The 12,361-nt window shown below is 36.7% G+C and overlaps 1 protein-coding gene across 1 annotated transcript in view; it reads right to left on the reverse strand.

The window, feature by feature from the left end:
* CENPI (centromere protein I) overlaps positions 1–12,361 on the reverse strand; it is a 68,236-nt gene that overhangs the window by 47,965 nt on the left and 7,910 nt on the right. Inside the window, exons 5-8 of the mRNA XM_019956246.2 lie at positions 12,007–12,114; positions 1,805–1,853; positions 1,495–1,541; positions 163–252 (exon numbers count right to left, since the gene is read on the reverse strand). Coding sequence (XP_019811805.2) covers positions 163–252; positions 1,495–1,541; positions 1,805–1,853; positions 12,007–12,114 — 294 coding nt within the window. The remainder of the gene's footprint in view (positions 1–162; positions 253–1,494; positions 1,542–1,804; positions 1,854–12,006; positions 12,115–12,361) is intronic.

Consider the following 12,361-nt stretch of genomic DNA (forward strand, 5'->3'; position numbering starts at 1 on the left):
TCAAAACGAAGTGTTAACCCCTAAAAAACTTCTCAGAAGCAACACTACAATATTAAATCTTAAACAGCATGCTATAAACATTTTAGTCAAAATCTATAAATTAACTTACTCAAAATAACATATTTCTATCCAAATATGACTTATCACTCCTTAATCCCTTACCTTCTTTCTCATAGGCAAAGATACAGAAATCAAAGTAGGAACAAAGAATTTATACAGTGACAACAAAGCCTGGAGATGAGGCTGCATTCCCTGAAATAAAATAAGAGTTTTCAATTCTGTGGCCAATAAGAAAAAAAGAGTAACAATAAAATAAAAAGATTAAATGAATACTCAGATCCTAATTTTATTATGTGATATAGCTATAGGAAGATGCTATAGAAAATCGAGGAACAGAAACTCAAACATTTAAATCAACTATGATAAAGCAACCCTCACCGACTTGACATGTTCTCTTTTATGATCTTTTCCCATATTTTACTTCTTCCCTATATTTTCTCTCTTCTCTGCCTGATTAATATGAAGTAAAATTAAATTTAGACAAATCATTATTATTACTATCCTCAGAGAGCTATCAGAATATACTGCATGCACTCAAAGAACCGAAACAGGAAGCTATAAATCAGGAAAGTGAAAGTGGTAGTCGCCCAGTCTTGTCTGACTCTTTGTGAATCCATGACCTATACAGCCTACCAGGCTCCTCTGTCCATGGGATTTCCCAGGCAAGAATATTGGAGTGGGTTGTCATTCCCTTCTCTGGGGATCTTCCCAACCCAGGGATCAAACCCAGGTATGCATTGTGAGTAGATTCTTTACCATCTGAGCTAACAGGGGAGCCCCTAATAAAACAAAAACAATCACTGAATTGTAAATACCAACAGGAAACCTCATACTGGAGAAGCACAAATGTGCACACGTATTTGTGTTTTTCATGAAAACTGAATGCCTCTATGTAGGTCATGCAGGCTTCAATAATTAGGTATAGGCACCACAACTTCCCTCAGTTTCATACCCAAAGCTTCTGTTACCTGGCAAGTATAGTGGAAATAACAAGGCAAGAGGGTTGTAAGGACAAGAGATAATGGTCAGGATATATACTGAAGTTTAAGCATCCAGAGAAGAATGCTTTCCTAGATCACAGCCACAGAATAAATAAGCTAGTCACTTTAACAAAATAGTCATTTTTTATTACTCCCTAACACTTAATTTCCAGCCATACCAACCCAATTCCATGAACAGTTGCTGCTATTTGATATCTACCTGGCTTTTGCTCATGCTGTTCCCTGCCATGAGTGCCTTTCTTTTCCTTCCTGGCCTAGTTAAATTCTACTCACCATCATCACTCGTCCCTTGACCCCAGTCTAATTCTGATTTTTATTTTGTTGACTCAGCTCCCCAGGCAATAAGTTTCTTGAAGATAATGATGCATTCAGTTTTACATCCCCAAAGCCTAGCTCCATACCTAGCACAGAGTACACTGGCTAGAGTACTTACCATTTTGGCCTGAAGATCAAGCAGTTTTCTCACACGAAATGGTTTGACTAGTGAAGGTAAAGAAAAGAAGTTTGTGGTTCAGAATAAAAAGAATCATTGTCCATGTAGCTTCTCCTTACAACACATTAAGACTATAATTACCCTGCTCAGTTAAGCCATTAAGCAGATGCTCTCAGGTAAAAGTACTAAAAAGCAATTTCCCACAAAACCTTGCCATAGAACTAATGCTAATAATTAAAACTTTATAAAGGCCAATACAAATGCTAATTCCACAGAGTGAATGTAATACAATTGGAATGAAAATACTCACCGTTCTCTTTTTTGGTAAGTAAATATAACAAATGGCAGACATAAGGGCACTGTCAAAATATAAAAATTAAAAGAAAAAATGACAACATATCTTGAAGACAGCAACAATACATTTTCCTTAAATATCAATCCTACAATGATTAAGTAAAAAGGCTTCAGGACTTGATTGAACAATAGTTTTAATTAGCACGTCTTTATGCTATTTAGGGGCTTCCCGAGTGGCTCAGCTGGTAAAGAATCTGCCTGCAATGCGGGAGACCTGGGTTGGGAAGATCCCATGGAGAAGGGAAAAGCTACTCACTCCAGTATTCTGGCCTGGAGAATTCCACGGACTGGATAGTTCATGGGGTCACAAAGAGTTGGACATTACTGAGTGACTTTCACTTACTCACTTACATGATTTTTAAAGTTATTTTTGGAATATAACAATGCAAACAACTCGAAAACCACAAACAGATTCTTCTACCTAACAAAAATTCATGTATTCCTTCTAGTGCGTGTGTACATGCTAAGTTCCCTCAGTCATGTCTGACTCTTTGCAACCCTCTGGACTGTAGCCTGCCAGGTTCCTCTGTCCATGGGATTCTCCAGGCAAGAATACTGGAGTGGATTGCCAATTCCTTCTAGCAGTCCACAGCTATTTAGATACAAACTTAAAACTTTTATCCTGATTTCCCACTTAAAAGTATTTTCCCATGTTACTTGGTCTTCAAAATGATCATTTTAAATGATCTTAATATTCCAGTGAATATACCAGAATTTAATTAGCCATTTAGACTTCAGTCTGGCAAAATAGCACACACTCAATAAATTTGAACTTAAAGTACTAAAGGATTGGTTCCTTATACCACATCATTTTGAGTGACCACTTGTTGAGGTTTTATTCTAGATGAGAGGTCAGCAAACTATAGTTCACTTATTTTTGTAAATCAAGTTTTACTGCAACACAACTGCACTAACTCATTTATGTATTGGCCATGGCTGCTTTCCTGCTACAACAGCAGAGCTGAGCAGTTGTGACACAAACTGAGTGGCCTGTAAAGCCTAAAATATTTACTTCCTTTTCTTTATAGGAAATTTGCTGTTATTTGTTCTAGAAGAAAACAGAGGAGAGTATCTTCATGACCAGAGAGTAGCAGTTCATTTTTCCCATTAAAAAAAGATAACCATAAAATAAAACATTAAAGAAAAACCCCAATAAATCAGAGTTCATGAAATTAAGAATATCTGTTTATCAGACAAGAAAACAATATTCTATTGGAGGGATGGGTAAACAACAACCTGTGGATCAAATTCAGCCCACTGCTGGTCACTATGAATAGTTTTATTGGAACACAGCCATTTGTTTTTGTTTGTAGCTGAGTTTGCACTGCACCAGCAGAATGAGTACTTGTGACAAAGACAGTATGACGCTCAAACCTAAATATTTACTACTTGGCCCTTCAAGAAAAACTTTGCCAGTACCTGCTTTAGAATATAGGAAATTGAAAAAGTAAATTATTAAAGGGGGCGACAGAGGATGAGATGACTGGATAGCATCACTGACTCAATGGACATGAGTTTGAGCAAACTCTGAGAGATAGTGAAGGACAGGGAAGCCTCGCACACTGCAGTCATTGGGATCACAAAGAGTCAGACACGACTTAGTGACTGAACAACAATAACAAATTATTAAATGGGACTAAAGAAGCAGCAAAACCCAAGATTTTTTTAAACAAAGTTATATTTTGGTAGTTATGACTCTATACTTTAAAGTACATAATTCCATATTGCCACTCCTCTACTTAGAAATGAGTTGATAAAGACTGAACATACTTATAAGAAGTATGAATTTAGATATAGGATCTTCTTTTTAAGGGAAGAATACATATTATGACCAAGTTGCCATATTCTACACAAAATATAGTAACTTTCTGTAAAAAAAAATTCACTGCCTCACATCCTTAGGATATGAAGCATTGAAAGCTGAAGTGTTAGTCACTCAGTCATGTCCGACTCTTTGTGATCCTATGGACTGTAGCCAACCAGGCTCCTCTGTCCATGGGATTCTCCAGGCAAGAATACTGGAGTGGGCTGCCATTCCTTCTCCAGGGGATCTTCCCAACCCAGGGATCAAACCCAGACCTTCTGCATTGCAGACAGATTGTTTACTGCCTGAGCAACACAGGGAAAGCTGTGAACCATTAGCAATACATGTTGGGTATAAAATGAGTGCCAACCTAAGCTCCAGTATTCTATCTGACACTGTCCTTTAATCATAGCACCTAGAAAGGAAAAAATTCATGTGCATCTGAGACTTTACAATTGCTTTGCTGACAAATAGTTAGCCACCGCATCTCAGTCACTACAGAGTCAAGCGCCCATCAAGTTGTGACTTTTTATTTTTACTTTTTGGCTGCACCACATGACATATGGGATCCTAGTTCTTGATCAACGATTGAACCCACACACCCTGCAGTGGAGTCTTAACCAGTGGACCACCAGGGAAGTCCCAAGTTGTAACTTTTTTTTAATGCTTTTTATAGTTAGGATCCTTATTTCTTCTGGGTGATACTTATACAAATGTGTTCAGTTTATAAAAATTGATTGAACTGATTGAGCCCACGTCTCTTTTGTCTCCTGCATTGGCAGGCAGGCTCTTTACCACTGGTCCCACCTGGGATACTTCAATAAATATTTTTAGGAGAAGAAGAAAGAAAAAAAAGGAAGCCCCCTTCTCACCTGCCATGCTGAGCAAGAAACTCTTTAGTCAGCATCATGAAAACTACTCAAGCATACTGAAATTATTTGACAAACATTTATGAATAGATCTTATTCATTCATTCATGAAAGAAGTATTTATTAAGCAGTAGATAAAACAGACAAAAAGACCTGCTCTTATGAAGTTTACAATACTAGATATTTTGGTTATAAAAGGTTCAGTCCCTGCCTGAAAGAACGCCTAAGTATGTATCCAAAAGAATTCTAAGCAGGGACTTGAACAGACACTTGGATGCCAATGTTCACTGCAACATTATTCATGTTAACCAAAAGGTAGAAACAATCCAAAAGTTCATCAACAGATAATGGTGTATACATACATGAGAATATCATTCAGTCATAAAAACAAAGTTCTGACATATGCTATAACATGAATGAACCTTGAAGACATGTTAAGTGAAAGAAGCCAGACACAAAAGAACAAATACTGGATTATTCAACTTATATAAGGTACCTAGAATAGGCAAAGCATTATGCTTTCAAGTAAAAAGTAAAGTAAGTTAAAAGAAGCCAGTCAAAAATGACCCCACACTGTATGATTCTATTTATGTGAAATGTCCATAATAGGCAAATCTCTAAAGACACAAAATATATTAGGAGTTGCTTGCATGCATTCATACAAAGTCGTTTCAGTCATGTTCAACTCTTTGCGACCCCATCGACGTAGCCCACCAGGCTCTTCTGACTATGGGGATTCTCCAGGCAAGAATACTGGAGTGGGTTGCATACCCTCCTTCAGGGATTCTTCCCAACCCAGGGATTGAACCTGCATCTCTTATGTCTCCTGCATTGACAGGCAGGTTCTTTACCACTAGTGCCACCTCAAAAGCCCTAGGAGTTGTTTAAGAACCTCTAAACAGAAAGACAGGGGTGATAGCTAAAATGTATGAGTTTTTTTTTTTTTTTTTTTTTTTTAAGTGTAAGAAGGTCACAATAAAGCAAGCCACATGAATATGTTGGTTTCCCAAGGGGTATAAGATTTTTGAAGTGACAAAAATGGTCTACAATTGACTCTGCTCATGGTTGCACCTATCTATGAACATACTAAAACCCAGTAGATTTTACTTTGAGTGGACTGTATGGTATCTAAGTTATCTCACAAAGCTGCTTTTAAAAAGTATTTAGAGAGAAAAGAAACAACATATTACAATTAGACTGATTCCACAACAATGGAAAGGAGGTGCCAGTGGAATAATACTGTCAATGTCCTGAGAGAATTTAACTGTCACCCTAGTGTTCTACACACAGCAGAACCAAATTTCTTTTTTTTCCTACATATACATATATCTGTTCTTTTAAAAATTCTTTTCCTGATTAGGCAGAACCAATTTTCAAGAACATGGGCATAGTAAAAACATTTTTAGGCAAAGACAGAGTTTACCATCAAAGATTCTACTCTCAAACTGGGGCGCTATGACAACCCAGAGCAGTGGAATGGGGTGGGAGGTGGGAAGAAGGCTCAAGAGGGAGGGGACATATGTATATCCATGATATATGTTGATGTATGGCAGAAATCAACACAATATTGTATTATTCTTCAATAAAAATTAAAAATAAAAAGATTCTACTGAAAGAATATTCTAGGGATTTCCCCAGTGGTCCAGAGGTTAAGACGCCGCACTTCCACTGCAGCGGGCACAGGTTTAACCCCCAGTTAGGGAAGTTCTATATGCTGGGTGGTGCAGCCATAAAAGGAAAAAAAAAACCTAAAGAAAATATTTTCAGAGGAAAATAATCTCAATTAAAGGTCTGAGATGTAAAAACAAATGATGAGCAAAGAAACTGGTAAATATGTGGGCAAATCTAAACAAATATTAATTGTGAAGAAAATAATAATGTCTACTACGTGTGTATGTGGAGGAGGATGGTGAAGAGTCAGAACTAAAATCAGATAATAGTGTATAATGTGGGAGGGATGTGATCAGAGTTAAAGCATTCTAGGGCCCTGTATCTTTCAAGATGAAGATAAAGATATTGGTTACCTCTAGACTTTAAGAAAAGCCTTAAAGATTTCAACTGAGAAAATTATAAAAAGTTATTAATTCATTAAAAAATAAACCCATTACATGATAAATGACATATTTTATGAAAAATAACTATATCTTCCAAACAAAAGAAAAATAGTAAGAAGGATGACTTTTTATATATTTTACATTTTATACTATATACGCATATTAAAATAGGTACAATAACAACACCACACACAGAGTATGTAATTTCCAACCAAGAATGGGGGAACAGCACAATCAATCCAAAATAAGAGGGATGAGGAAAAGAATCAGAAAAAAAGCAGATCATTTAGAAAGCTCAAAATAAGAGATCTCAGGGCTCCCCTGGTGGCTCAGTGGTAAAGAATCCACCTGCCAATACAGGAGTTCCACTCTTGATCTGGGAAGATTCCACATGCCATGGAGCAACTAAGCTCATGCACCACAACTGTTGAGCCTGTGCTCTAGAGCCTGGGAGCTGCAACTACTGAAGCCTGTGCACCCTAGAGTCTGTGCTGCGCAACAAGAGAAGCCCACATACCACAATTAGAGTAGCTCCTGTTCCCTGCAACTCTAGAAAAGACTGCAGCAATAAAGACCCAGCACAGCCCAAAATAATAAAATTAAAAAATAAGGTATTCCTACTTATTTCTACAATATCAATAATCACTACAAAGGTAAATAAACTAATTTTCCAGGCAAAAGTGAAAAATCATTAAACAGGATTTAAAAATAAAATCTGTGCTACACTAAGTTGCTTCAGTCATATCCAACTCTTTGCAACCCTACAAACTGTAGCCAGCCAGGCTCCTCTGTCCATTGGATTCTCCAGGCAAGAATGCTGGAGTGGGGAAGTGTCTAAGACATGAGGGCAAAGGAAGATTTTTCAAAAAACCAAAAGACAGAAATACACCAAGCAATGTTGTTGCTGTTCAGTCGGTAAGTCGTATCCAACTCTTTGTGACCCTATGGACTGCAGCACACCAGGCCTCCCTGTCCCTCATTATCTCCCAGAGTTTGCTCAAGTTCATGTCCATACCAAGCAATATACTAGCCAAAATAAAGCCTGAGTTGACAATGCCCAAGTTCATGTCCATACCAAGCAATATACTAGCCAAAATAAAGCCTGAGTTGACAATGTCAATATCAAACAAAATGACTAAAACAAAAAGCATTTTAACAAAACGCTACTCATGATACAGGTTTGACTCAGCAGGACAATATGAAAACTATAATTGTGCCTTTACCTAATAATAGACTCAAAATATATAAAGCAAAATTTGACAACTTTTTAAGGAAAAACTGACAAGTCTGCCTTCTGAGTGGGAGATTTTCAACATATTTCACTTGGTAATTAACAGATGACCAGCAACAGGAACAACAAATCCATAGGATATGGAAAATTTCAATTCCAATAACCTTCATTCCCTTACTCTAGTCTTCAACAACTCACCCCACTGTCACTCTAAATCCTGTCATCACATTGAACCAGTTCCCCCCTGCAAACTTAAATTCCAATGCTACAACTTATATCATTCCAGTTTTTAATCCTAATACATGCCTTTAATGTCACCAAGGCAACCTGAAACTCAGCTGTTTGTGCTCCCAATCTGCTCTCTTATGTCTTCACCTTCTCCCTTTTCTCTCTAGACTTCCTGATCCATTAGCTCAGTCACTCTCTTGCCTTCGTGTCCCACCCTGGAGGAACTACGACCCTTGACATTAGCAACATCACAAATTCGTGCTCCCTAAACTTAGAGTTGGACTGTGAAGAAAGCTAAGTGCCGAAGAATTGATGCTTTTGAACTGTGGTGTTGGAGAAGACTCTTGAGAGTCCCTTGGACTGCAAGGAGATCCAACCAGTCCATTCTAAAGATCAGTCCTGGGTGTTGATTGGAAGGACTCAGGCTAAAGCTTAAATTCCAATACTTTGGCCACCTCATGCGAAGAGTTGACTCACTGGAAAAGACTCTGATGCTGGGAGGGATTGGGGGCAGGAGGAGAAGGGGATGACAGAGGATGAGATGGCTGGATGGCATCACTGACTCGATGGACGTGAGTCTGAGTGAACTCCGGGAGTTGGTGATAGACAGGGAGGCCTGGCGTGCTGCGATTCATGGGGTCACAAAGAGTTGGACACGACTGAGCGACTGATCTGATCTGATATGATATGAGGCTTATAGTTAACTTATGTGCTAAGTTGATTTGGTCATGTCCAACTCTTTGCAACCTATGGGCCATAGCCCACCAGGCTCTTCTGTCCATGGGATTCTTCAGGCAAGAATACTGGAGTGGGTGGCCATGCCCTCCTCCAGGGGATCTTCCAGACCCAGGCACTGAACCCGGATATCTTATGTTTCCTACATTGGCAGGCAGGTTTTTACTACTAGTGCCATATGGGAAGACCAATAGTTAACTTACTTTTACTCATATTTGTACCTCCAATACTAGTTCAATGACTCTCACATTAGTAAATAAATGTTCATTGAGTGAATTTCTACAGGACGTAACCTCAAACTTTGTACATCTAAAGCCAAACATATTATGTTCCTTTTAAAACTACCTCCTTTTCCACAAATTTCCTTTTATGGTCAAAGGTACCATCATTTTGCATCATGCTGACTTACAAACTCTATCTTTATATCGTGACCTTTCCCTTAATCCAGTTTAGGTACTAGATTATGTTAATTCTTCCTTTACAGTTTCCTTTAAGATTTGTCCCTTCAATTTTTCATACCCCTTAATCTCTGATAGTGATTCTCAGACTTTTTGGTGTCAAAACTCTTTACATTCTTAAAAATTAGAAGATCCCCAAAAGCTTTTGTTTATCTGGTTTATAGCTGTTGATATTCACCATATTAGAAATTAAAGTTAGGAAATTTTTTTAATGTTTAGTAACTCATTTAAAAAATAAACTCATTACATGCTAAACATAAATGAAAAATAGCTATATTTTCCCCAAAAAAGGCTTAGTGTGACATAGTTTTACATTTCTACAATCTTTTATTTTTTTTGAAAGAATATAATTATTTATTCTTAATATTTCTTATATTACATCAAGTCATTTCTACAATCTCTTTAATGTTTTTAACTTAATAGAATATAGACAGATACTCTGCTTATGCATTAAATGTAACAATACATTGTTATGATTGAAGTACATGAAGAAAAGTTAGCCTCACACACATATGTAATTGGAAAAGAAGGAATATTTTAATAGCCTTTTCAAAAAAATTGTGGATATTAGTCTTTGATACTTCACCAAACTAATAAGTAGTAGTCTCTTAGGAAATAGCTGCAATGTGGATTCTGAAATATTATCAATGAACTCTTTGTACTCTATTCCATTAAAATTCATTGATATATCTTACACTTTGGATGGCTTTTACCCATACATAATTTCAAACGAGATCATTTGGAAATTAGTTATACCTATCTCCCAAATGTTGACATATTTCATTATATAATTATTAATATAATTATAATATAATTACAGTCATTATATAAAACTAAAAATCACAGTCATTAATATTCTCATTCTCATCAGCAAAGTCTTTTAAGTATTGGGAAGCTGTCAAGTTCACAATGACAAATACAAATTTTTCAAACTTGTCATTTTTGCTTAAAAGCTCAAATTTTACCATTTGCAACAAATAGTGCCAGTTGTTTTCTATGAAATGACCAGCTCACTTTGTTCATTTTCAAGAAAACATCTGCCAAATACCAAGTCTGAATAACCAGTTTATATGTCAGTCATTCTTTGAAGTAAAAATGGTATTCCATGGAAAAAAAGCAGCTAGTTTGGCTTACAATTCAATCACACAGAGTTCCTTTCCTCATGACAACTGTTGTGCTTTAATATGCAGAAAGGATTTATTTATACTTCCCATTTCATCATACAGAATATTAAAGATATGTCTCACAGGTTGAAGTTTAATATAATTAGTGAATTAATCTTTATTGCTTCATTTGGGGCATTATTAAGTAAAACTTGCATTTTTGTTTTTTACTACAGTAAAGAACACAACAAACCCTACTATAGTGCAGACTCACTGCCCTGAGTGTGTCAGCAGTTTTATCCATCATCAGTGCAAATGTCAACACAGTGAAAATAGCTACCAACATCTTGATATCACTATAAAGATAATTTTAACCTCTGAGACCTCCTGAAAGTTTCTCAGGAAGCATCAAAGGATCCACAGAGCATATTCGAGAATTGCTAGTTTAGGATATCATCATCATGTCAGTCTCCTAACTAGTCTTCCTGATTCTAGCTTCCATCCTAATTCATAATGTTTGGCATTATTAGATACAACTTCCTACAATGTTGCTTTCAACATGTTCTGTCCCAAGTTTTTCAGTGATTTCCCCACTGGATAAAGTTCAAATTTCTTACCATCATATTTAAAGACCACTACAATTTTTCCTCACCCAATCTTTTCAGCCTTACCACCCACCACTGCCCGACATCAACTGTAATTAAGTCAGTCTGATCTATTTAAGGTTTCCTAAAACACAATTTACAACTTTTGCTTGAAATATTCCTGTCATATCAAACATCAAATCTCAAATCCTACTCCACCTTCATGGCCCAGTTCAATGCCCACATACTTTATGATGCTTTTTCTAATCACTCTGGTTTACAGTGTTCTTTTCTTCCTGGAAGTATCACAGCAATTACTATCCTCACATTAACATACACTGTCTTTGATAATAGAACTTATGTGTTGTCATTTAACTTTATGTGCTTTTCTTAGTCTCTGAAATAGATTACAAACCCCTGGAATATAGAAACTCTCAGCTAATCTTTGAATCTTCTACACTGTCTCATATAATGCAACATAGTCAATTTTTGAAAATGAAATCAATAAATTAATTCCCTCCCTTCCCCAAAGCAAGAGAAGTTCTGTTAGATGAATGGTTCACACGGTCTGTGAACTACTGATGGTCCTTGAAAGACTTCCAGGTGGACAGTAGATTGATTTCTTAGTTATTAATGCTTTCAATGGGACTAATTATGCTATTTAATCAAAATCAGTCCACTGGCATCTCATGAAAAGTAATCCTCTCCTTCTCATTAATTCTGATGAGGTTTTCACAGTGTTAATCAAGAAACTGTAGAATAAGTGACCCAAAGGACCCTGTTGAAGTGGTTTAAAAGGGAAAAGATGGCAATCATTGCTCTAAATCAGCAAAGAGACTCCAATGTGAACTCAATTCTATCTGTAACAATTATTTCCTTAAAAGAAGATAAAAAGCAAATGTGGGGAAAATTTCATTTGTTAATCTGAGAGACGGGTATAATGGTGTTCATTATGCTACTCATTACACTTTCCTGTTTCATACATTTTAAAATAAGTAAGGAAAGTTGTTGGCACTTTGAAGCACATATGGTGCATCGATATACAAGCACGTACCACTGATCAATGCATAATGCTGTTCAATTTTTACTTACCAGTGCATCATCTTGCAATGAAGCAAAAAAGAAGCCATAGAGCAAGTTAATTTGCTCCTTGTGATCAATGAAGTCAAACATTGCAACCAGCCAACGATAAAAAAGCACCTATTGAGAAACAAAATGCTTATCTTTAGAGAAATAGAACTGGCACAAAAGAGCTTAATTACCCCCCTCAGGACTGTTTTAGAAGCCTCTAGCACAAAGGATAATAGATTTTATTTCTCAGTAAAAATTTATATTTGAACAGAGTTCTTACATCAAGCTATATTGTTCCAAAACTACAAGCTTTGCACAAAAGGCCACTGCCATTACCTCATAAGTGGCTCTTCCTTGCCAGCCCTTAAGTGGCTCT

This window comes from Bos indicus, chromosome X (assembly GCF_029378745.1).
Source record: "Bos indicus isolate NIAB-ARS_2022 breed Sahiwal x Tharparkar chromosome X, NIAB-ARS_B.indTharparkar_mat_pri_1.0, whole genome shotgun sequence".
NCBI lineage: Eukaryota > Metazoa > Chordata > Mammalia > Artiodactyla > Bovidae > Bos > Bos indicus.